The 22,922-nt window shown below is 44.7% G+C and overlaps 1 protein-coding gene across 1 annotated transcript; it reads right to left on the reverse strand.

Annotated features, from left to right (window-relative positions):
• Positions 1-889: 889 nt before the first annotated feature.
• Positions 890-21,614, reverse strand: LOC139559618 (epidermal growth factor receptor kinase substrate 8-like protein 3). Its single transcript, XM_071375770.1, has 20 exons — positions 21,500-21,614; positions 11,919-12,015; positions 11,718-11,788; positions 11,520-11,584; positions 11,216-11,374; positions 5,115-5,264; positions 4,937-5,013; positions 4,704-4,834; positions 4,281-4,447; positions 3,675-3,786; positions 3,150-3,223; positions 2,956-3,030; positions 2,561-2,706; positions 2,264-2,432; positions 2,136-2,167; positions 1,938-2,034; positions 1,714-1,821; positions 1,496-1,581; positions 1,166-1,298; positions 890-1,037 (listed from the first exon to the last, which is right to left on the reverse strand). The coding sequence occupies exons 2-20, from the start codon at positions 11,990-11,992 to the stop codon at positions 1,005-1,007; spliced, it is 1,959 nt and encodes a 652-aa protein (XP_071231871.1). The 5' UTR covers positions 11,993-12,015; positions 21,500-21,614; the 3' UTR covers positions 890-1,004.
• Between the last annotated feature and the right edge of the window lie 1,308 nt (positions 21,615-22,922).

A 22,922-nucleotide genomic window follows, 5' to 3' on the forward strand; every position in this document is an offset into this window, starting at 1 on the left:
GCTGCAATCTGAGGTGCAGTTAATTCTAATGAACGTATCCTCTGCAGCAGAGGTAACTCTGGGTCTTCCTTTCCTGTGGCGGTCCTCTTGATAGCCAGTTTCATCATATCGCTTGATGGTTTTTGCTACTGCCCTTTATGTCTTAAAGTAATGATGGACTGTCATTTCTCTTTGCTTATTTGAGCTGTTCTTGCCATAATATGGACTTGGTCTTTTACCAAATAGGGTTATCTTCTGTATATAACACCTACCTTGCTCAAACGCATGAAGAAGGAAAGAAATTCCACAAATTCACTTTTGAATATATTTTGATTTGTTTAACACTTTTTTGGTTACTACATGATTCCATATGTGTTATTTAATAGTTTTGATGTCTTCACTGTTATTCTACAATGTAGAGAATGGTAAAAATAAAGAAAAACCCTGGAATGAGTAGGTGTGTCCAAACTTTTGACTGGTATACTGTATGTGGATAGACAGTTCCAACATTGAGATACATGCTTAGATTATAGAGACAGACTTGATTTGATATAATGTGATTTACTCATTGAAGTGTCCATACATAGCACTACCGAAGTAAAATATATGTCAATTGATTACATTACATCAACAACACGATACTATACAGAAAAAGTATTGTAACACTTAACATTAATTTATGCATGTAGAAATGGTGACTTTAATAAAATCCTCAAGATCAATCATAGAATCAAGTAGCATCAACACTGGTTTTATAGAATACATATGGTTAAATATAGTATTGAAGTTAACAGCTGTCACAGAATATATATATATAGAGACTCTTTCTTTAAATATTGGATATTTAAATGGAACAAAAAAATATAGAGCTTTGATACTTCCACGCTACATACTTTTAAATAAACTCAGCTTACTCTGTGTTTTCAGTAGTTATAATCAGAATTTTTCTATTGCACAGCGAAAAGGGATAAAACTTAAAGTCCCGACACATTTGTGACTCTCTGGTCCTCCCGTCTCCTCCCCTCCTAAGGCTCTATGGGCCTTACCTCACTGGCAAGCTAGAGTGGAAAGAAAAAAACAAAGGTCAGGAATAGGACTGGGATTTAGAAATCAGCTTGTTACCCATCATGTACAAGAATATAAATCAACAGTTGTACAGTTAAAGCCAGGGTGGTGTGGGACTTACAGCCATGGCAGACTTGATGTTCTGGAGCTGGAAGAAGACCCGCCCCCCCTCCTCAGGACATACTATCTTCAGCTCTTCTCTCGTCATCCCCAGGAGCATAGAGCCACTCAGCACATCCAGACAGCGCACCGTGCTGATAGACAGAGAGAGGGAGGGAAGGAGAGAAAGTGAAGGAGACATTTTTACAAATCTGGGAAAAGAGAATACTTATCCTGTCATTTCTCATACTCACTTGTGATTGACTACAGTAGTTGTAAATTACATGTATGCCTACAGTGATCACTAAGCTATAGCTATTGTGATTGGGAGTTTGAGTTTGAGTGCTCTTACATTTTATTGAAGCCCTTATACTCCAGCCAGGCCTTCACTTGGTCAGGCTTGGACCTCTTGGTTAGGGAGGGAGGACCACTGGTTTCCTGACAGGGGGGATAAGGTCTTTATAATGACATACTCATACAGTAAACACCATACACATGGAGCATCCACAGCATAATAACACCCAGCAGGCTTTACAGTATGAAGTTTTGCTGAGTGTTGGGGTATCTTGCCTGCATTTCCTGCTCCTTGTCCTGTGACTCAAGTACATTGTTGGGTATGAAGCCCTCCTCTCCTCTGTCGCTCCTTACTCGCCACCATTTCTTTGACGTGTCCAGTAGCTGTGGATGCACAGAGCACATACTGTACACACTCTTCTGTCAAAACCTCCTGTTGGGCGGGCGGGCAGACAGACTTCAAAGTGCTGTTAACATGTAGTAGTGTTGAGTAGACTCACCTGAACCACCTCTCCCTTGGAGATGCTCAGCTCTCTGTTGTTCCTTGCAGTGAAGTCATACATCACACGCATGTAACTGGGGTTTGGCTCATCTGGACTGAAAACACATACATAGATCTATAGACGCACACAGACCAGCATGTATACATAATCATTACATGGCTTTTAAATTGTATATAATACTTTGATAATGCATACCGTGATGGTGGAGGCTTGAATGGGGCCGATCTCTACAGTGGAAAAGTTTGGAAGAACTTATTGAAAAAACCTTATTGAAATGACCCAGCCGGTACAGAACTATAAGATGCAGCTCACTGGACAAATACCTTTTCAGGGGTGGAGCGTGGACTCTGACTCTGAATCTGTTTCTGACTCTGCTGCCTTCTCTCAGGCTCTCTCCCTGGGAGAGAGTGGGTCAACTCCAGGGGCTGCCAACCATCATAGAACTCCAGAGTGTAGGTAGGGATGTCCTCATCATCCTCTGGCCATTTTGTACTGTTAAGACATCAGGGATACAGGGAGCCCTTGTCAAAATGTATGGAAGTACACAGAGCACCACTGACTGACAGTAACTCCCCATTCCCAGATACCCATTGATGAGTGGTGTGATGCATGTGTCCCACCTGGGGACGTTCCAGGCGTCTCCCAGCGACTGCCACAGCTGGTCCTCCTCAGGAGTGGCCTCCTCACTCAGCAGACGGATACACTCAGGCTTCAGCAGGGGCGCCACGATGGTGGGGGGCAGCTCCTCAGGGCTGTGGGACACCACCTGGAGGAGAAGGGAGGGGGTAGCGGTAGGTGGTCAGGTAACTGAGTTTGAACTGTTTTAGCAGTTGATTCTACAGCAGCACTTGCCACTACGGGTGGGAAACAAGCCTTCTGAACTCATTGATAGGAAGATGTATCATGTACTGTCAATTATTTTAGGCTGGTTCAAAACACAACGTTGAAAAGGTTCATGGGTGGGTCAAGAGCTGCGTAGAAAACAAAGATGGAGTAAGCAGTAGGAGTAACTTACAAATGCCAGGGTGGAAAAGAGGCAGTGGACGAATTCCGGGGCACTGGGATTACTAATCTTTCCATTGAGCTCCCCCTGTCACAGTGAACAGACCAAAGGTACTTGATTAAGCTCTCAGATTAAATGACTAGCATGTATTACATCATGAGTGTACAACACAACAAGCAAAATAGCTGAGATATTTTGATACATACCAGAAGGTTGAACCCGCATTTGATTTTCTGGAGACAGGTTTCAAATTCCTCTGCTGGTGGCATGCCTTTAATGCCTTGGAAATTAAACAAAAAAACAAATGGCATCAAAATACAAAAACCTCAGATCAGTTTCCCCACTGCCACTGCCATCTTGCACCTGAATATGGGATATCCCCAGGGGTTCAGGTGGGGGAGGCAAGATAAATGTTAAGGTTATTCCAAATGAAAGGCTCTGCATGGTCAATCCGGTGTCTGCAGAAATCAGTGTATTCATACTTCTTGTGCTTCACAGAGCAGAGCAGTTGAGTTTGTGTTTATACAGGACCTCCCGCCCCCAACATACCGCCCCCACCTACAGTCAACCAATCATGTCATTGCGGAGCTATACGGAGCCCTCTGCTTTGTTACAAAATGTGGGAGTTCCTTACTTTGGTTTATCATACCTTTAACTTTATACCCATACGGTAGCTCTGGCTCAATTGAACCACTGGTGTAGCCTTCTTTGGAATAAGGAGAAACACACACCTTTATCCTTGTTCTTCTTCATTTTCTTTTTTTTCTTCTCGGCTTTGGCTGCTGCAGCAGCGACTTGGCCCATAAAGATCTCAATGTCATTGAAAACATGATTCACGATGTCCTGTAGAAAAACAGAGAACATGATAAACAATATCCATATGCAAACCACTACATTCACCTTAAAGGGCAAATCTGCAGTTGCTACATCAATTTCTGGACTTATAAATTCATGATATATATATCCATTGATTCTTGAAGAATATCATTTATAAATGCCTCATGAGCTTAGTTCAACTGCCACACCCCTTCAGGACCCATAATATAAGCTTGTTACACCAATGTTTTTAAACAAAATAGATGTAAACAAACACTGTATAGCCTCAAAACATGCTTAAAACTATTATTTTGATATCACGGATGGACAGTCCTTGCATCCATAGCTCTGTCTATGAATTTGAGAGTGGTTACATTTCTCCTGCCCCATCCATCAGCTTTTTACAGGAACAGTGGCAGGACAAATGCATTGTTATTGTTTCAACTGCTGATTGCCCCTTTAAGCTATCATCCACAGTACTGCTAACATTAATAATATAATGATAGAGGCAGAGCACTGACCACATTCCTATCAGTCTCTGTGTATGGGCGTGGAGGAGAGACAGGGGCTGGCTCAGGCTCAGGCTCCTCCATGAAGAGGTGCTGAACTGGTGTTTCCTTCCTGGGAGGCAGGGGCTCTTCTCTGGGCATGGGCGGTGTAGGCGTAGGTACAGGTGTAGGATCTTCATCTATTGAACACATAGGGGTGAAACAGGTTGGTTTCCCACTTCCCACAGATTTATAAATACAGTATTTATTGTTTTCAATATATTTGACCAAACCTTGACTAAAGCTATTTATCTGTCATTAACACAGGAAACAAACCCTTGAGTTTTTTTTACAGTGATCTAGGCAAGCCCTTCTGACCTCACAAGTTACAATCTTAGTCCTCTTGATCAATGGTTTCCTATAACTACTTTGGGTTGGAGTATGCCATTGGTTTACCATAGTCCGGAGCGCTCCATTGAGCTGAGGGATCTTTGGGAGGAGTCCATTCTCTCTGCTCAGGTGGTGGGACAGCATTCTGAAGATTCCTAACAATTTGATGGCCAGCCATAACTTCCAGATTGCTCCTGCTAGAGATAAAAAGAGGTTTACCCAAAGAAAATGAGCACATACTAAGGTAAGCTACACCGTTTTAAATGCACTGTTGTTGTTTTGGACTGTTTTGTTGTTACCTGTTGTTGCTGTGATTGCTAACGTCATCTCTCTGGTGAGGGAGCACTCTCTCTAGGTCCCGTTTTATGAAATCGGCCTGAAATAAATCACTAACATCCATTTGCACAGCCATTTTGAAACATAATGGTCCTAATACAGTCTGGAGACAGGTTCAGGGATGCATGACAGTCTCCTCACCCTGAGGTCCTCACACTGGAACATGAAGACACTGGTGGTCCTCTTGCTGCGGTCCTTGACGGTCGCGGTCAGCAGGGAGTTGTAGACACAGCTGTCCATCACAGCCTTCAGCTCCATGATGCTGCTCAGAGCCAGGGACTCCAGCTCCTCCTGAACCCCACACAGGAAGAGGGGAGAGGGGGAGAGGGAGAGAAAATAGTAGGTCAGGAATCAAAACCCCCTTGGATTTCTTCACATTTTGTTGCGTTATAAAGTGGGATTGAAATAGATTTGTGATTTTTTTTGTCATTGATCTACGCAAAATACTCCATAATGTCAAAGTGAAAAGAAAGTTACACATACGTGTACACATTTACAATAACTAAATAACTCAAATATAGTAGTTGCATAAGCATTCCCCCCTTTGTTTAGGCAAGACTAAATTAGGGCTCTATTCAATACACAACGCGGAAGTTCAGCGTTACAGCGTGATTAAAATTTAAAGGCAACGCTTCCGCTTAAGAGTAGACTACATTTACAGTAAAAGCTGCATGTCGGCTCAATCATAAAATTACCTTTTCATATCTATTGCGGAATCTGTAATGGTTCAGCATTACAGATTAAATACTACAGCCCTTAGTTCAGGAGTAAAATGTTCCTAAACAAATCACATAATAAGTTACATGGAGTCACTGTGTGAAATAATAGGGGTTGACATGATTTTTGAATGACTACCCCTTCCTCTGTCCCCCATACATACAGCATCTGTAAACTCCCTCATTCAAGTATTGAATTTAAAGCACAGATTCAACTACAAAGACCAGGGTGATTTACAAAGCCTCATAAAGAAGGGCAGTGATTGGTAGATGGGTAACAATAAATATATCAGACATTGAATATCACTTTAAGCATGGTCAAGTTAATAATTATGCTGTGGAGGATGTATTAAACCCCCTCAGACACATCAAAGATACAGTCGACCTTCTGAACTGAGCTGCAGGACAAGAAGGAAACAGTTCAGGGATGTCACCATGAGGCCATTGGTGATTTTAAAACAGCTACGGACTTCATTGGCTGTAATGGGAGGAAAGTATGACCTAAATGGCAGAGTGGAAAGATTCAAGAATAATGCAAATATACAGAATAAAACTATTCCAAAATATGCTACCAAGGCACTTGTACTGCAAAAATAAAACGTTTTGACCTAAATGCAAAATGTTATGCTTGGTGCAAATCCAACACAACAAACACATCACTGAGTAACTGCCTCAGTGATGGTGGCTTAATATGGTTGTATTCCAGCCACTAGGGGGTACTCGGATGAAGCCCATGGGAAATAAAGAAGAAAATATTATAATCTCATAGAAAGGGAATACATTTGGAGGCACTGCTGAGATTTATTTTCATGTTAGCACCGGCCCATATTCTTTGAACGGACAACGAGTGAGAGACGTTGGGAGAGTAGCTAGCCAGCTAACGTTAGCGGGCTAACCACCAAACGGATTTGAGCTATCTTGCCATTGCCTGCATTGTTGTTGTTGCCACGTGAGTAGGACAATATGAGTTGAGAGGGAAACGTTGTTGGATGAAATCGAACAGAGTTTATGGGCTTTAACTGAAGACAATTGTTGTTCTGGAATAGGAGGTGTAGATGACTCTGAAGTAAAAGGAAAGAGCCATTGCACATCACTGCGCAAACTGATTGAGGATTACTGTGAGAATGAGGATTTAATGGAATCAGAGGATGAGGGAATGTCTTGGTAGCTTCAACCGAAAGAAGAAATCAAAGGAATATCGGACTCGGAGGATGCTGCGAAAGGTCTGCCTACAAGTTCCAGCCAGTCAGTGCCAACGACGCAAATGGACAGTGAACCCAGCGGAGAGAAAGGAGCTGCGGCAGGACGAAAAGAGGTGGGAGGTCCTCCTCAGCTCAGCTTCAACAGCCTAGAACATCAGATTGAAAACGGACTGAGAAAAGGATACAGTGAATTAGAAATGATAGAAGCAGTAATCAAAGCTGTGAGCCCAGGGCTTAAGATTAGGAGTTATCTGGAGGGAAAAACAGACATGACACTCTACACTCTAGGGCACATCTTGAGGACACATTATGCAGAGAAGGATGCTACTGAAATGTATCAGAAGTTGACTAAAGCAACACAAGAGCCGGGAGAGTCTGCCTTGGACTTCCTAGTCCGAGTCTTCGACATGAGACAGAAAGTGTTATTAGCCTTAGCTCGTGCCCAGTCAGGACTGAAATATGGCACAGTTAGTCAAGAGCCAATGCCTGCAGGCCATTGTTATTTGATTAACAAATGGTAACATCAGGGCAGAGATGAGCATGCATCTCCAGAATATTAACACCAGTGATGAACTGTTGCTTGAGAAAATGCTAATTGCCAAGGGCAATGAAAAAGGCATGCAAAGGCCAGGATTTCACGTAAGTTCACACCCAACAGAGTTAATGCAGTACAAAGTGAGGATAACGGGGAGGAATGTGCACAGGCAGAGCCATCACAGACCACAGTCCGAAAACAAAATAAATACAATCCCCTCCTGAGTAAAATTGATGTGAGCAATGAAGCAATCAAAGAACTGTCCTGTCAGGTAGCATCATTAGCACAGTCAGTACAGGGCCAGGGTGACAGTTCAACAGAAATCGCTCCAACAGAAAATCAAATACAACCAACAGAGAGAAAAGAAAATGCAAAAGTTGTTATGGACTGGTCAACAGACTTGCCAGCATTGCTACAAATGTGGCAGTGATAGGCATTGGGCAGTAGGGTGTAGAATCAGGGGCAACGCACAGCCATCGGGAAACGTCTGGGGGTCACAACCATGGAACGGGGAGTGACCTCAGATACATCTAGTTCCATCCAGTGTTGCAGAGGCTGCAGTGCAAAGGGAGAGAGAACCTCAGAGAATACAATACAGAGAAACCGGATTTGAGAGTAGCCAATGGTACTGAAATTCCCTTTCTGAGTTGGAGGACTTTTTTTTTTTTTGCTTGATCCCAAAGCTGATGTCATTGCAGGAAAATATTTGAGGGTTCCCATATTGAAGACATAGTAAGAACAAAAAGTAACAATGAGCCCTCTGAGCTGATGTATACAGTAAAGATGCTAAGAAATGCACTTAAGCTAGGACAGGGCAAGGAAAAGACTCTACTCAATCTGCATCAGCACTCAGAGGAATGTACACAGAGAAATGCTTGCTTACAGCATGCAGACGTGACATTGTCATTCCAGGTGGACAAACAAAATGGATTCGTCCCTGTATCCCAAGAGAGGCCCCCTTCAATGATGAAATTGTGTTATTTGAACCGGACGTGAGAGTGACCTGGGGCCTGGACCTACAAAGTCAAGTCGTGAAAACATCAAAATGCCCATCTTGAAAAGTTGACATTGCAGTAGTGAATACTACCAAACATGACAAACAGTGATAGGAACATTACAGAGAGTGGTAGCGTGTCACCCAGTTCCTGTGCCCAGTGGAGAAAAGGTTACTGTAGCACAGACTCATGACAGATCCCCACTGGAGCCTGGCCCTGACACCAGTCATATAGAGTGGTGGGACCCACCTGTAAATGTACAGCACTTGAGCCAAGAACAACAAGAATTAGTCAGACAGATGCTCAGATAGGAATAAGCCATTTTTGCCTAAGGTGACATGGACATAGGGTGCATTGAACATCTCCAAATGCCGATAACCTTGACTGATAACATACCAGTGGCAAAGAGGTTCAATGGTGTGCCACGCCCCTTGTCAACTTCATCATTACCATCACCTCTGGTCTGTGTACGGAAAAGGATGGGTGTTTAAGACTTTGTGTTGATTACAGGGGATTGAACAAGAAGACTGTTCTAGACAGGCATTCCATACCCCGTATACAGGAAATACTTGATGGTTTAGGAGGAAACGGTTTAGGAGGAAACTTATGGTTTACAGTTTTAAAGGATAGGCATACCACCAAGGCCTTGTGGGAGAGGAGTCCAGAAAATACACTGCTCCTTGGGCCTTATGTCAATGGAACAGAATTCCCTTTGGCTTATCAAACAGTCCCTCTGTCTTCCAACGAAGCATGGAGGAAAGTTTAGAGGGTATAAGAGATATGTATTCCATATTTGGATGATGTGCTTATTTTCTGTTATTTTCTTCAACATGTGGAAGATGTCCTTTACGTACTCAGGCAGCAAAATCAATGGGGTATTAAACTCAGGGCTGATAAGTGTGACCTATTCAAGAATGAAGTCCATTATTTAGGAAAAATAATTTATACTAAAAGTTACAGAATGGATACTAAATAAATTGTAGCAGTGCAATAACTGGGAAACATGTGAGAGAGCTGGGGAAACTACTGGGGTTTCTAGGGTACTACATGGGCTAAAAGTAAGAACTTCTCACAACATGCAAAATGTCTCTATGACTTACTAGCAGTGAAGTCGGAGACCCCAGCATCCGGGAAGCGAATGACCTAGATAGCTATGCAGTCGGGACAGGCTCTGCCCCACCAGAAAGTTATATGGGAGGATGCCCACCAGAGAGCATTAGAACACTTGGTGAGTGTGTTGACTAATCCACCTGTGCTTGCTTACCCAGATTTCAAGGACCCTTTTATCCTGCACGTTGATGCCTCTGAAGAGGGATTGGGAGGTGTGTTATACCAACGACAAAGTGGCAACCTGATTCATTGGATATGGCTCCTGCACTATCACACAAGCAGAGAGAAACTATCCCCTTCACTGGAATTCTTGGCCCTAAAATGGGCAGCGACTGAGCGGTTCCGAGATGACCTATTTTATGCTCGCTCTGTGACAGTGTACAGGGATAATAGCCCCTTGACAGATGTACTAACTACAGCGAGACTGAATGCCACCGGTCATCGCTGGGTGGCGGAGCTGTCAGACTTCAATCTCACACTGAAGTATCGTCCTGGAAAGGTAAACATTGACACAGACTTTCTGTCACGCTCTCCTTTGCATGCTGAGCATTACATGGAAGAATGCACCGAGAAACACTCACCTGAGATGGTAAAAGCAACACTCAGTAATGTTCAGGCACAACAGCATGACTGTTTAACTTGGATGTCCGCGGTCACACTAAGGCCATTAGTGCAAGAGGAGCTGTCAAGGTGTGGGGGAACAGTTACAGACCGGCAGTCTCCACACGATCTCATGCAGGCTCAGTTAAAGGATGCAGCTGTATCTGGAATCTTGGAACGATAAAGGCAAAGGACTAAGCCAAAACCAACAGACTGACAACAAGAGTGATGCGAAATCAAACAGTTACTGCAAGAGTGGAACAGACTCCATATCTCACCAGAGGGATTATTACAAAGGAAAACAACAAAAAGGACACAAATTGTTGTACCAAGTCAATACATAACACTAATTTAACAGGTACTTTCACACTAAAATGGCCCATCTAGGAACAGAAAGCGTGTTGAACTTAGCACGAGAACGCTTTTATTGGCCATGTGTTCAACATGACATTGAACACTTTATCACAAGTGTGTAAGTGTATCAAACACAAGAAACCCAGTGTAATAACTAGGGCCCCAATGTAACATGTACAGTTTACAGCTCCTTTCCAGATGATTTCAATTGACCATGAGCATTAGGAGAAAAGTAGAGGGGGCTATGAGTACATTTTAGTTATTTCCTAAATGTGCACAAGCCAACCCCACCAGAAATAAGTAATGGAAAACTGTACCAAAAAGCTTTGAGAACTTTTCCCCACAGTTTGGCTTCAGAATTTTGAAAAGAATAATGGCCAAATGTTGCACAATCCATGTGTGTAAAGCTCTTAGAGACTTACCCAAGAAGACTCACAGCTGTTATTGCTGCCAAAGGTGATTCTAACATGTATTGACTCGGGGGTGAATCCTTAATTCATTTTCTTTTTTTATATATAGAATATTTCTTCCACTTTGACATTACAGAGTGTCTTGGGTAAAAAATGACAATTAAATCCATTTTAATCCCACTTCGTAACACAATCAAATGTAATGACACCTCCTGTATGATCTTTCTCTAATCTACAACACTCAATGTATGTTAGTAAACTGTGGGTATAGCTATGCTCACCCAATGTTTTATTGTCAAGTATAAAGTGTGTGCACCAACCTTAGTCTCGATGTCTGTTAGCAGCAGGTTCCCATCCCGCACCTCCAGGACCATGTCCTGCCCCCACACCCGGCCCATCCCATCCAGCAGCTTTAGCCTCGCAACACAGTCATTCACATCACGCACCTCTCTACCATCCAGGTCACAGGTGAACAGATGCTGGAGAACAGACATACACAGGGGTTATACATGCATTTGGAATCACAGAAATAGCTGCATAGCTATTGTGATCAAACGCAGACCATTATCAATGCTAAATGATTAGCATAGTACAATCATTATATTGGATTAACCAAAACATTACCTCTACTCTGTACTGGAATTTGTTCATCATCTTGGTGATAGAGTCCGCATACTCCTTCCTCTGCACTGATGGGGCACATGGGATGATTAACATCGTATGCATAGTTGCGTTTCACAAAACATTCCCCTATAACAACAATGCTTTAGGTAATCAGTTTCAACTGCTCAAGGTCAATATTATGTTTTTCTCTTTACTTACTGTATATTGACTTGGCACTTGGTCTGGACAAATTTGATATCTGTGATAACCGATCTTCCACTGAATAGCCACTGCCACAAGAAAATTGAGAAAATAGCATAATATAGATTTGATTTCAGAGACTAAATATTCAAGAGTAAACAAGAAAGAAACACATAAAAATAGGTTATAGCGACAGTGCAAGCTCTAGAGAACACCTACTTGGACTGGACGGACTGGACAGATCCTGCGTAACTGCTAGAGTCCAAGCCATAGGGACTGTCACTCCTGTACATCCTGGAACCCCTGGGTCACACACCTGTAACATAAGGAGACAGAGATACAGAAAACACACAAGAACATTTTGGCACAAACATCAACGACAAGAGCATAATACAGTGATAACTGTCAGGACCCGGTGCGAGAAACAGTCACTAAATCGGCAGAACCCAGAAGATGAGGCAGACACAGCAGTACTAGAGATGGTGGTTTAATAAAAAATAGATATCTTCCAAAATACAAAGAAAATCCACAAAGTGGTAAAAACAGCAAGGGAAAAACAAACCTCAAAAGACTAATCCAAAATACAAAAGAACAAAACCAGAGAACCTCTGGAAAATCCAACAAGAGAAAAATATATGTTCACAACAAGGCTTGGGCTGGGGCTGGGTGCTAACATACAAACACTGAGCAAGGAACTGAGGAACACACAGGGATTAAATACTAACAAGGGAACGACATACAGGTGCAAACAATAATTAGAGCAAGGGCAAAAACAAAAGGTACAAAAAAGGTGCAATGGGGACATCTAGTGACAAAAAAACAGAACAGTCCTGGCCAAAACCTGACAGAATCCCCTTCCTAGGAACGGCTCCTGACGTTCCTACCAGCCTTCTCAGGGTGGAGGGCCCTGAACTGACGAATGAGGTCAGGGTCCAGTATGTCCTTGGCAGGAACCCAGGAGCGCTCCTCGGGACCGTAGCCTTCCCAGTCCACCAGATACTGCCAGGACCGCTGCACCCGGCGGGAGTCCAGTATCCGGTGGACGGTATAAGCCGACTGGCCTCCGATGACACGGGGCGGAGGGGGAGGTCTGCCTGCCGGAATAAGGGGAGAAAAAACAACAGGTTTTAATAAAGAAATGTGAAATGTGGGATTGATTTTAAGGGATCTGGGTAAGTGCAGGCGAAAAGTAACGGGATTGACTCTCCTGGCAATCTTAAAGGGTCCGATGAATCTCTGGGACAGCTTGCGAGACTCCACCCGTAGCGGTAAGTTTTTTGTTGAGAGCCATACTCTCTGGCCGGGGTACAGGGTAGGACCGGGACGGCGACGTCTGTTGGCTTGTCGTTGGTACTGCTGTGAGGAACGCAGAAGATTAAGACGGGCCTTCTTCCACGTAAGCCGACAGCGTCTGATGAACCTCGAGGCTGAAGGCACTCTGACTTCTGCCTCCTGGTCCGGGAACAATAGAGGAGCATAGCCAAACTGACACTCGTGCGGGGATATACCAGTGGAGGAGGAGCACAAGGTGTTGTGCGCGTACTCAGCCCAAACAATGAAGGATGACCATGTGGATGGGTTGTTGGAAACCATACATCTGAGGGTGGTTTCCAGCTCCTGATTCATCCTCTCAGTTTGGCCGTTGGACTCCGGATGGTACCCTGAAGATAAACTGGCCGTGGCCCCTATGAGTTGGCAGAAGGCCTTCCAAAACCTTGAGGCGAACTGGGGACCTCTGTCGGAAACCATATCTTGCGGGATGCCAAAGACTCGGAACACATGGTTAATCACCAACTCAGCTGTTTCCTTGGCAGAAGGTAATTTGGTCAAGGGAACAAACCTGGCCGCCTTAGAAAACCTGTCGATGATGACTAGGATCGTAGTATTACCATGGGACGGAGGAAGGCCAGTAATAAAGTCCAGCGAGATATGGGACCAGGGTCGGTGGGGAATAGATAAAGGGTGAAGGAGTCCTTGAGGGCGGAGGTGAGAAGATTTGCCCTGGCAGCACACGGAACAGGCCTTGACGAAAGTGGCAACGTCTTCTTTTATGGTGGGCCACCAGAACTTACGCTGGATGAACTCCAAGGTGCGACCTACGCCCGGGTGACAGGTGAGGCGAGAGGAGTGCCCCCACAGAAGGACTTGGGACCTTGCTGCCTTGGGAACAAACAACCGATTAGCAGGACCTCCTCCAGGGCCCGGTTCGATGGCTTGAGCTTGTTTCACGGTATCCTCCACTTGCCACGAGATCGGAGCCACGATCTTAGCGGCAGGAAGAACAGCCATGTCAGTATCTTCTCGAATGGCAGGAGAGTAGACTCGTGACAATGCATCCGGTTTGAGATTCTTCGACCCGGGTCTATAGGTGAGAATAAACTGGAATCGGCTGAAGAAAAGAGACCATCGAGCTTGTCTGGAGTTCAACCGCTTCGCCTGCTGGATATACTCCAGATTTTTGTGGTCCGTAAGCACTTGAAACGGTTGAGAAGCCCCCTCGAGCCAGTGTCTCCATTCCTTCAATGCCATCTTAACCGCTAGGAGTTCACGATCCCCCACATCGTAATTCCTCTCGGCCGGGGTAAGCCGGTGAGAGAAGAAGGCGCAAGGATGAAGCCTCTTGTCTTCACCCCTCTGAGACAGGACAGCTCCAACACCAACCTCTGATGCGTCTACCTCCACCACAAAAGGTTCATCCGCCGTCGGTAGTGTCAGGATGGGAGCAGAGAGGATGCGCCGCTTGAGTCCTTGGAAGGCCGTCTCAGCTTCTCTTCCCCACAGAAACCTTGTGTTGCCACCCTTGGTTAAAGCTGAGAGAGGGGCTGCCACCGAGCTGAAGTTCTTGATGAACTTGCGGTAGAAGTTAGTGAAGCCCAGGAAATGCTGAACTTCCTTAACGGACTTGGGGGTGGGCCAATCTGCTACCGCCCCTACCTTCTTGGGGTCCATCTGGACTCGACCGGGTTCCACTACAAATCCCAGGAACTGTACTCGAGAGGAATGGAATTCACACTTTTCCGGCTTAACGTACAAATGGCTGTCTAGGAGGCGTTTGAGCACTTGTCTGACATGCTTAGTGTGTTCTTGAAGGGAGCTCGAAAAGATGAGGATGTCATCCAAGTAAACAAACACGAAAATGTTAAGCATATCCCTAAGCACATCGTTTATGAGCGCTTGGAACACAGCCGGGGCGTTGGTCAGGCCGAAGGGCATCACCAAGTATTCGTAGTGACCAGTAGGCGTGTTGAAAGCGGTCTTCCACTCGTCACCGGGTTTGATCCGCACAAGATGGTATGCGTTCCGCAGGTCAAGCTTAGTGAAGACCACTGCTTCCTGGAGCAGCTCAAAGGCTGTGGCCATAAGGGGTAGCGGGTAGCGGTTACGGACGGTTATGGCATTAAGTCCCCGGTAGTCGATGCAAGGACGTAATCCCCCGTCTTTTTTGGCCACAAAGAAAAACCCTGCTCCCGCCGGCGAGGTGGATGGACGCATGAGGCCTGCTGCCAGAGCGTCCTTGATGTAGGTATCCATAGCAGCTCGTTCGGGAGGAGATAGGGAAAAGATCCGACCCCTGGGGGGGGCAGGTGCCCGGAAACAGGTCGATGGGGCAATCGTAAGGTCTATGGGGTGGTAGTTTGGTGGCCCTTTGTTTGCTAAATACCGGTTTGAGGTCATGGTAACACTCGGGAACTCGGGACAGGTCGATGGATTCTAGAGACTCGGGAGGGGAACTCGGGGAACTTGGGAAGATACAAGTGGCTTGGCACGTAGGACCCCACTGCTTGATAGTGCCCACAGACCAGTCGATGTGAGGGTTATGGCTGTGAAGCCAGGGGTATCCAAGGACGAGAGGGAACTCGGAACACGAGGTCAGATGAAAGTTCATCACTTCCTGGTGTTGGGAAACTGAAAGACGCAAGGGGGTAGTGACACGAGTGACAAGTCCAGATCCCAAAGGGCTTCCATCCAACGTAGTAACCCTTATGGGGTCACTTAGAGGTTCAGAGGGAACGCCATTCTCCTTCGCCCAGACACCATCCATGAAGTTACCTGCGGCTCCAGAGTCTACCAAGGCTTGAAGGGGAAGCTCGTGGTTGTCCCAGGAAAGGGTAACTGGAATGAGCAGGCGGGAGTTGGATGGATGAGAGGAGGTTATGTTTCCCGTTACCGTCCTCCCAGGCCTGCACGGGAGAGTGCGTTTTCCCTGGAGCCCGGGACACGTGGAGAGGAAATGGCCCGGTTTGCCGCAATATAGACAGCATCGCTCCCTCATCCGGCGGTCTCTCTCAGCCTGGGAGATGCGTCCAACCTGCATGGGTTCCGGTGGAGTCAGCGGGGATAAAGGTGGAGACTCGGAGCTGGGACCGATAGGAGCTAGGGTGAGAGATCTACGGTTGAGCTCTCTCTCTCTCAGACGCTGGTCTATGCGTGAAGCCAACTTGATCAGGGACTCGAGGTTGTCCGGTGGTTCCCGAGTGACCAGTTCATCTTGGATGGTGTCGGAAAGACCCTTCAAAAAGCACACTGTGAGCGCCTCGTCATTCCAGCCACTCGCTGCTGCCACCGTGCGGAACTGGATGGCATAGTCCGTCACGCTGCGCCGACCTTGGCGGAGAGTCAGGAGCTGTTTGGCTGAGTCAGGACCGCCGGTAGGACCTTGAAACACTCGCTTGAATTCTTCAGCAAAGGTAGAGTAGCTGGCACAGCAGGGACTTTGGGCATCCCACACAGCAGTAGCCCAGGCTAGGGCTTTTTCCGACAGCAGGGTGATGATATATGCTATCTTGGACCGGTCGGTGGGAAATGACGAGGGTTGCAGCTCGAAGGAGAGAGAACATTGGGTGAAAAACCCCTTACAACCACTCGGATCACCTGAGAACCGTTGGGGAGGCGGCAGACGAGGTTCAGCCAGGGGGTTAACTGCCACGGGCACTTGAATCTGATGAACTGGAGCAGAAGCGGTTGCAGGAGAAAGTTGATCAGAAATCTGCTTTATGGAAGTCATCATCTCCGACAGAAGTTGAGAATGTCCAGCCATTAAGGCCTCTTGCTGAACCAGAGCAGCTTCGTGACGTTGGACAGTCCCCTCGTGGTGGGACAGCATGGGGAAAAAGTCCTGGGTACTGGCTGCCTCTGGGTTCATTTTAATGGCTCAGTGTTTCTGTCAGGACCCGGTGCGAGAAACAGTCACTAAATCGGCAGAACCCAGAAGATGAGGCAGACACAGCAGTACTAGAGATGGTGGTTTAATAAAAAATAGATATCTTCCAAAATACAAAGAAAATCCACAAAGTGGTAAAAACAGCAAGGGAAAAACAAACCTCAAAAGACTAATCCAAAATACAAAAGAACAAAACCAGAGAACCTCTGGAAAATCCAACAAGAGAAAAATATATGTTCACAACAAGGCTTGGGCTGGGGCTGGGGCTGGGTGCTAACATACAAACACTGAGCAAGGAACTGAGGAACACACAGGGATTAAATACTAACAAGGGAACGACATACAGGTGCAAACAATAATTAGAGCAAGGGCAAAAACAAAAGGTACAAAAAAGGTGCAATGGGGACATCTAGTGACAAAAAACCAGAACAGTCCTGGCCAAAACCTGACAGATAACTACTGCTGCCAACGCAACTGGTACTTCACCTACCTTATTGGCCAGTGATACAGTAACATAACAACAATCACCTGCCATTGTTGTTAATATTATGATTCTATTCAGTAGTTATTATACAGGATGTGTTATGAATAGGGTTGCAAAGCTACTGTTTAATTGACTAAAGTTACAGGAATCATCAGTTATTTTAGCATTAATGAAAAAAGCATCTAATCAACAATGGCATTTTTTACTCTCCAATGATTTACTTTTTTCACAACTACCATCACTTTGGCACTAAAAGATTTACAACAAAGACATACTAACGTAGCAACAACAAAAAAAAGTGTGGAAAAAATATACATAATGGATATTTCATGCTGAAACCCTCATATTAAACACCAATAGTATTCACTAATTTGATGGTTTATATTTTGGATGTTTGACAGCTTTGTCATTCTATTATTATACCTTTTTTCTATCATATTATTTTATATATTTTACATGTGATGAGACCACACCGAGGGCCAGAGATAATTGCAGACACCTGTAATAATCTGAAGTACCCAAAAAGGCCACTAGATGTCATCTGATCAAATAAAAACCTTGAAAGTTACCCAAGTTTGGTAACAAAGGTTTCCAGTAATATTCCCTCCCTTTGCAACCCTAGCTATGAATGAGTAACATTAGTGTCCAGAGCTGAGCTGAACCATGACGACAAACCTCTTAGTCATCACACCTCAGAAACCCTGTGCTTAATCAGTCATTATGTTATAAAAGGCTGTATAGTGGACTGTAGTCAAACACAATGCAAATAGTCCGGGTAGTGTTGGGGTTCGTTCCTTGTTCCTTGTCAATCATTGGCTCATGGTGAAATTAGCATTCAGACAATATCTTTAAATCAATCAATCAAAAACCTTTATTAATGCAATTGCAAACAGAAGTTGACAACAGGAACATAGCACGCATGTTTCCGAGTAAGTTCTGCACAATAGTCAAAGGTCCAAGTTATTTTATTAAGCCCGAAGTCCAGCCTAAGTTATGTCACGGCCTACGTCATTACCTTCTACTCATGAGACCAAGCCCATGCATACACAGCAATATAAACAAGAGTTTCAGTGTTATCTAAAGGCTCAGCATTAAATGTCCATTCTCCAAGTTGATTTATAGTGGAATGTCTGACTAGTCTTTTATCTCTTTCACTCCCCTGCACGATTCTTTCTCAGTCACACATCTCTCAGACCGTTCCTTTATAAGAGGCAGAGACTAGAAAAGACTGTGGAACAATATTAAACCTTATAATGAATATATATATTGTTCATCTGTAGTCTATGACCCTATAAATGTAAGGAGGGAGGGGTCTTATAACCCTTCCCCTTCTATTAATACAACATAAGCATAATCAATTATTATAATAAATCAAACATTTGGTACAGCCCCTATTATGACCCCAAGGTGAACCCGACAGTAGCCATTTGACTACCTGTTCAGGAGTCTTATGGCTTGAGGGTAAAAGCTGTTGCGGTAGCAGAGAGGACAGTCTGTGACTGGGGTGGCTGGGGTCTTTGACAATTTTTAGAGCCCTCCTCTGACACCGCCTGGTATAGAGGTTCTGAATGGCAGGCAGCTTAGCCCCAGTGATGTACTGGGCCATACGCACAACCTCTGTAGCGCCTTGCGGTCGGAGACCGAGCAGTTGCCGTACCAGGCAGTGATGCAACCAGTCAGGATGCTTTCGATGTTGCAGCTGTAGAACCTTCTGAGGATCTGAGGACCCATGACAAATATTTTCAATCTCCTGATAGGTTTTGACGTGTGATGAGAATGGGGGTGAGAATGGGGGCGTGCTCGGTCCTCCTTTTCCTGTAGTCCACAATCATCTCCTTTGTCTTGATTACGTTGAGGGATAATGATGGTGTTGGAGTCGTCGCTGGCCATGCAGTCGTGGGTGAACAGGGAGTACAGGAGGGGACAGAGCATGCACCCCTGAGGGGCTCCAGTGTTGAGGATCAGAGTGGCAGATGTGTTGTTACCTACCCTCATCACCTGGGGGCAGCCCGTCAGGAAGTCCAGGATCCAGTTGCAGAGTCCCAGGATCCTTAGATAAGTGATGAGCTTTTAGGGCACTATGGTGTTGAACACTGAGCTGTAGTCAATGAATAGCATTCTCACATAGCTGTTCCTTTTGTCCAGGTGGGAAAGGGCAGTGTACAGTGCAATAGAGATTGCATCATCTGTGAATCTGTTTGAGCGGTATACAAATTGGAGTGAGTCTAGGGTTTCTGGGATAATGGTGTTGAAGTGAGCAATGACCAGCCTTTCAAAGCACTTCATGGCTACGACCGTGAGTGCTACGGGTCTGTAGTCATTTAGGCAGGTTACCTTAGTGTTCTTGGGTACAGGGACTATGGTGGTCTGCTTAAAACATGTTGGTATTACAGACTCAATCAGGGACATGTTGAAAATGTCAGTGAAAACACCTGCCAGTTGGTCAGCACATGCCTGGAGCACACGTCCTGGTAATCAGTCTGGCCCAGCGGCCTTGTGAATGTTGACTTGTTTAAAGGTCTTAGTCACGTCGGCTACAGAAAGCGTGATCACACAGTCGTCCGGATCAGCTGATGCTCTCATGTATGCCTCAGTGTTGCTTGCCTTGAAGTGAGCATAGAAGTGATTTAGCTCATCTGGTAGGCTCGTGTCACTGGGCAGCTCGTGGCTGTGCTTCCCTTTGTAGTATGTAATAGTTTGCAGGCCCTTCCATATCCGACGAGTGTCGGAGCCGGTGTAGTACGATTCAATCTTAGTCCTGTATTGGTTCTTTGCCTGTTTGATGGTTCGTCGGAGGGCATAGCAGGATTTGTTATCAGCTTCCGGGTTAGAGTCCCGCACCTTAAAGGCGGCAGCTCTACCCTTTAGCTCGGTGCGAATGTTGCTTGTAATCCATGGCTTCTGGTTGGGGTATGTACGTACAGTCACTGTGGGGACAACGTCCTCGATGCACTTATTGACGAAGCCAGTGACTGATGTGGTGTACTCCTCAATGCCATCGGAAGAATCCCGGAACATTTTCCAGTCTGTGCTAGCAAAACAGTCCTGTAGTTCAGCATCTGCTTCATCTGATCACTTTTTAATAGACTGAGTCACTGGTGCTTCCTGATTTAATGTTTTCTTGTAAGCAGGAATCAGGAGAATAGAATTATGGTCAGATTTGCCAAATGGAGGGCGAGGGAGAGCTTTGTACGCGTCTCTGTGTGTGGAGTAAAGGTGATCTAGAGTTGTTTTCCCTCTGGTTGCACATTTAACATGCAGCTAGAAATGAGGTAAAACTGATTTAAGTTTCCCTGCATTAAAGTCTCCGGCAACTAGGAGCGCCGCCTCTGGGTGAGCGGTTTCCTGTTTGCTTATTTCCTTAGTCATAGCCTAAATCATGTTTGGTCATTTACAGTATATTAGTTCTGCCCTATTGCAATTTTTCCCAAAGGACAACAACTTGAAACCAGAAACCTCAAGGCTCTTTGAACTTCTGTGATACCTTCATTTATATGATTGAGATGTGCAAACACACATGAACAATGTAAACAACAAAACTCCATTACATTTCCCATCTGCCCCACCGGTTGAAACAAGAGCAACACAAGCAGCTGAAAATGTTGCTATTGTATTAAGTAAAGTCAATGATTGAACAATGAATCAGTGCCAAATGTCAGAGGATGGTTTATCATGGTTAAACTATGGATTGACAGCAAGCAACACATCATATTTTTCTGTCATCAATTTCAATCTTTATTAGGACTAGCTACATAGTTTAGAAATAATTAAACTTACAGCAGGGGAAAGGACCCTATACGCTGTAGAAATAAGTATTTGAGATACTCATACCCAAGTTCAGTTATATTAAAACAAAATGTTTCAATCAGCACCATATATTTAATAAAAATGTACAGCTCTGTTTCCTATTTGTCGGGTTAACCAGTGTCTCCCTCTAATTAATAACACACAGTAATAACAAAAGTCAGTCTTGTAATAAAGTCAGTAATAGAATTCTAAATTCAGCTCAAAGACTTTACTTTTCAGACTACTAGCTTTTATATAACACTGGAAAACACTCATTGCCATTTTCATCATGTAAACATTAGCCGATCAACCTCTCAGCAGGAAGTACACTGAAAAAACATAGACCTACCTATGTTCAAGGTACCTTACCTGTTGTGTCCGGCAATGTCTTTTTTGTGTTATTTATGGATAAATCTATTTCTCTCTTCTCCAGATACCATTCATATTCCAGGCCTGGGGTTTCTATTGCGGAACTCTGAACAAATACTACCAAGACTTCCTCATAAAAGACAGGGGCAAAGTCCAGATTCAAAAGTGCATTGATCCATAGCATTGAAAGCATCCAATAAGGGTGTTACTGTTCAACTGAGTGTCAAATTCCTTATGGGAGAAGATGCCAAAATCGTAGTCATTTATACTCAGGTCCAGGGCAAGGGTTGTGGGTGTGCCTGGTACTCAGGACGGCATCCCCACAGAGCAAAGGTCTCTGTCAAGGAGGGATCCTGGACCCTCCCATACAAAGTCCTGTAAATCACTCCTGTTGTCAATCTGTTGTCAGTATGATAGCTACAATACCTTCGGAAAGTATTCAGACTCATTCACTTTTTCCACATTTTGTTACGTTACAGCCTTATTCTAAAATATATTAAATAAAAATGTTGCCTCGTCAATCTATGCACAATACCCCATAATGACAAAGCAAAAACAGGGTTGTATAACTGTTTACATATTTATTACAAATAAAAAACTGAAATACCTTATTTACATAAGTATTCAGACCCTTTGCTATGAGACTCAAAATTGAGCTCAGGTGAATCCTGTTTCCATTGATCATCCTTGAGATGTTTCTACAACTTGATTGGAGTCCACCTGCGGTAAATTCAATTGATTGGACATGATTTGGAAAGGCACACATCTGTCTATATAAGGTCCCACGGTTGACAGGACATGTCAGGACATGTCAGAGCAAAAACCAAGCCATGAGGTAAAGGGAATTGTTCGTAGAGCTCTGAGAAAGGATTGTGTCAAGCAACAGATCTGGGGTAGGGTACCAAAATATTTCTGCAGCATTGAAGGTCCCCAAGAACACAGTGTCCTCCAACATTCTTAAATGGAAGAAGTTTGGAACCATCAAAACTCTTCCTGGAGCAGGCCGCCCGTCCAAACTGAGCAATCGGGACAGAGCTCCAGAGTTCCTCTGTGGAGAAGGGAGAACCTTTCAGAAGGACAACCATCTCTGCAGCACTCCACCAATCAGGCCTTTATGGTAGAGTGGCCAGACGGAAGTCACTCCTAGTAAAAGGCACATGACATCCCACTTGGAGTATGACAAAAGGCACCTAAAGAACTCTCAGACCATGAAAAACAAGATGAAACCAAGATTGAACGCCTGAATGCCAAGTGTCACGTCTGGAGGAAACCTGGCACCATCCCTACGGTGAAGTATGGTGTTGGCAGCATCATGCTGTGGGGATGTTTTTCAGCGGCAGGGACCGGGAGACTAGTCAGGATCGAGGGAAAGATGAACGGAGCAAAGTACAGAGAGATCCTTGATGAAAACCTGCTCCAGAGC

This window comes from Salvelinus alpinus, chromosome 2, assembly GCF_045679555.1.
Source record: "Salvelinus alpinus chromosome 2, SLU_Salpinus.1, whole genome shotgun sequence".
Taxonomy (NCBI): Eukaryota; Metazoa; Chordata; class Actinopteri; order Salmoniformes; family Salmonidae; genus Salvelinus; species Salvelinus alpinus.

Bases quoted from the DNA above. Each gene is read 5' to 3' on its own strand.
- LOC139559618 (XM_071375770.1), bottom strand. From the start codon at position 11,992: ATGTACAGGAGTGACAGTCCCTATGGCTTGGACTCTAGCAGTTACGCA. The intron at 11,789-11,918 runs GTAGGTGTTCTC...TTCTTGTGGCAG, and splicing joins GTCCAGTCCGTCCAGTCCAA to TGGCTATTCAGTGGAAGATC. The intron at 5,265-11,215 runs GTTGGTGCACAC...TGTGGGGTTCAG, and splicing joins TAACAGACATCGAGACTAAG to GAGGAGCTGGAGTCCCTGGC.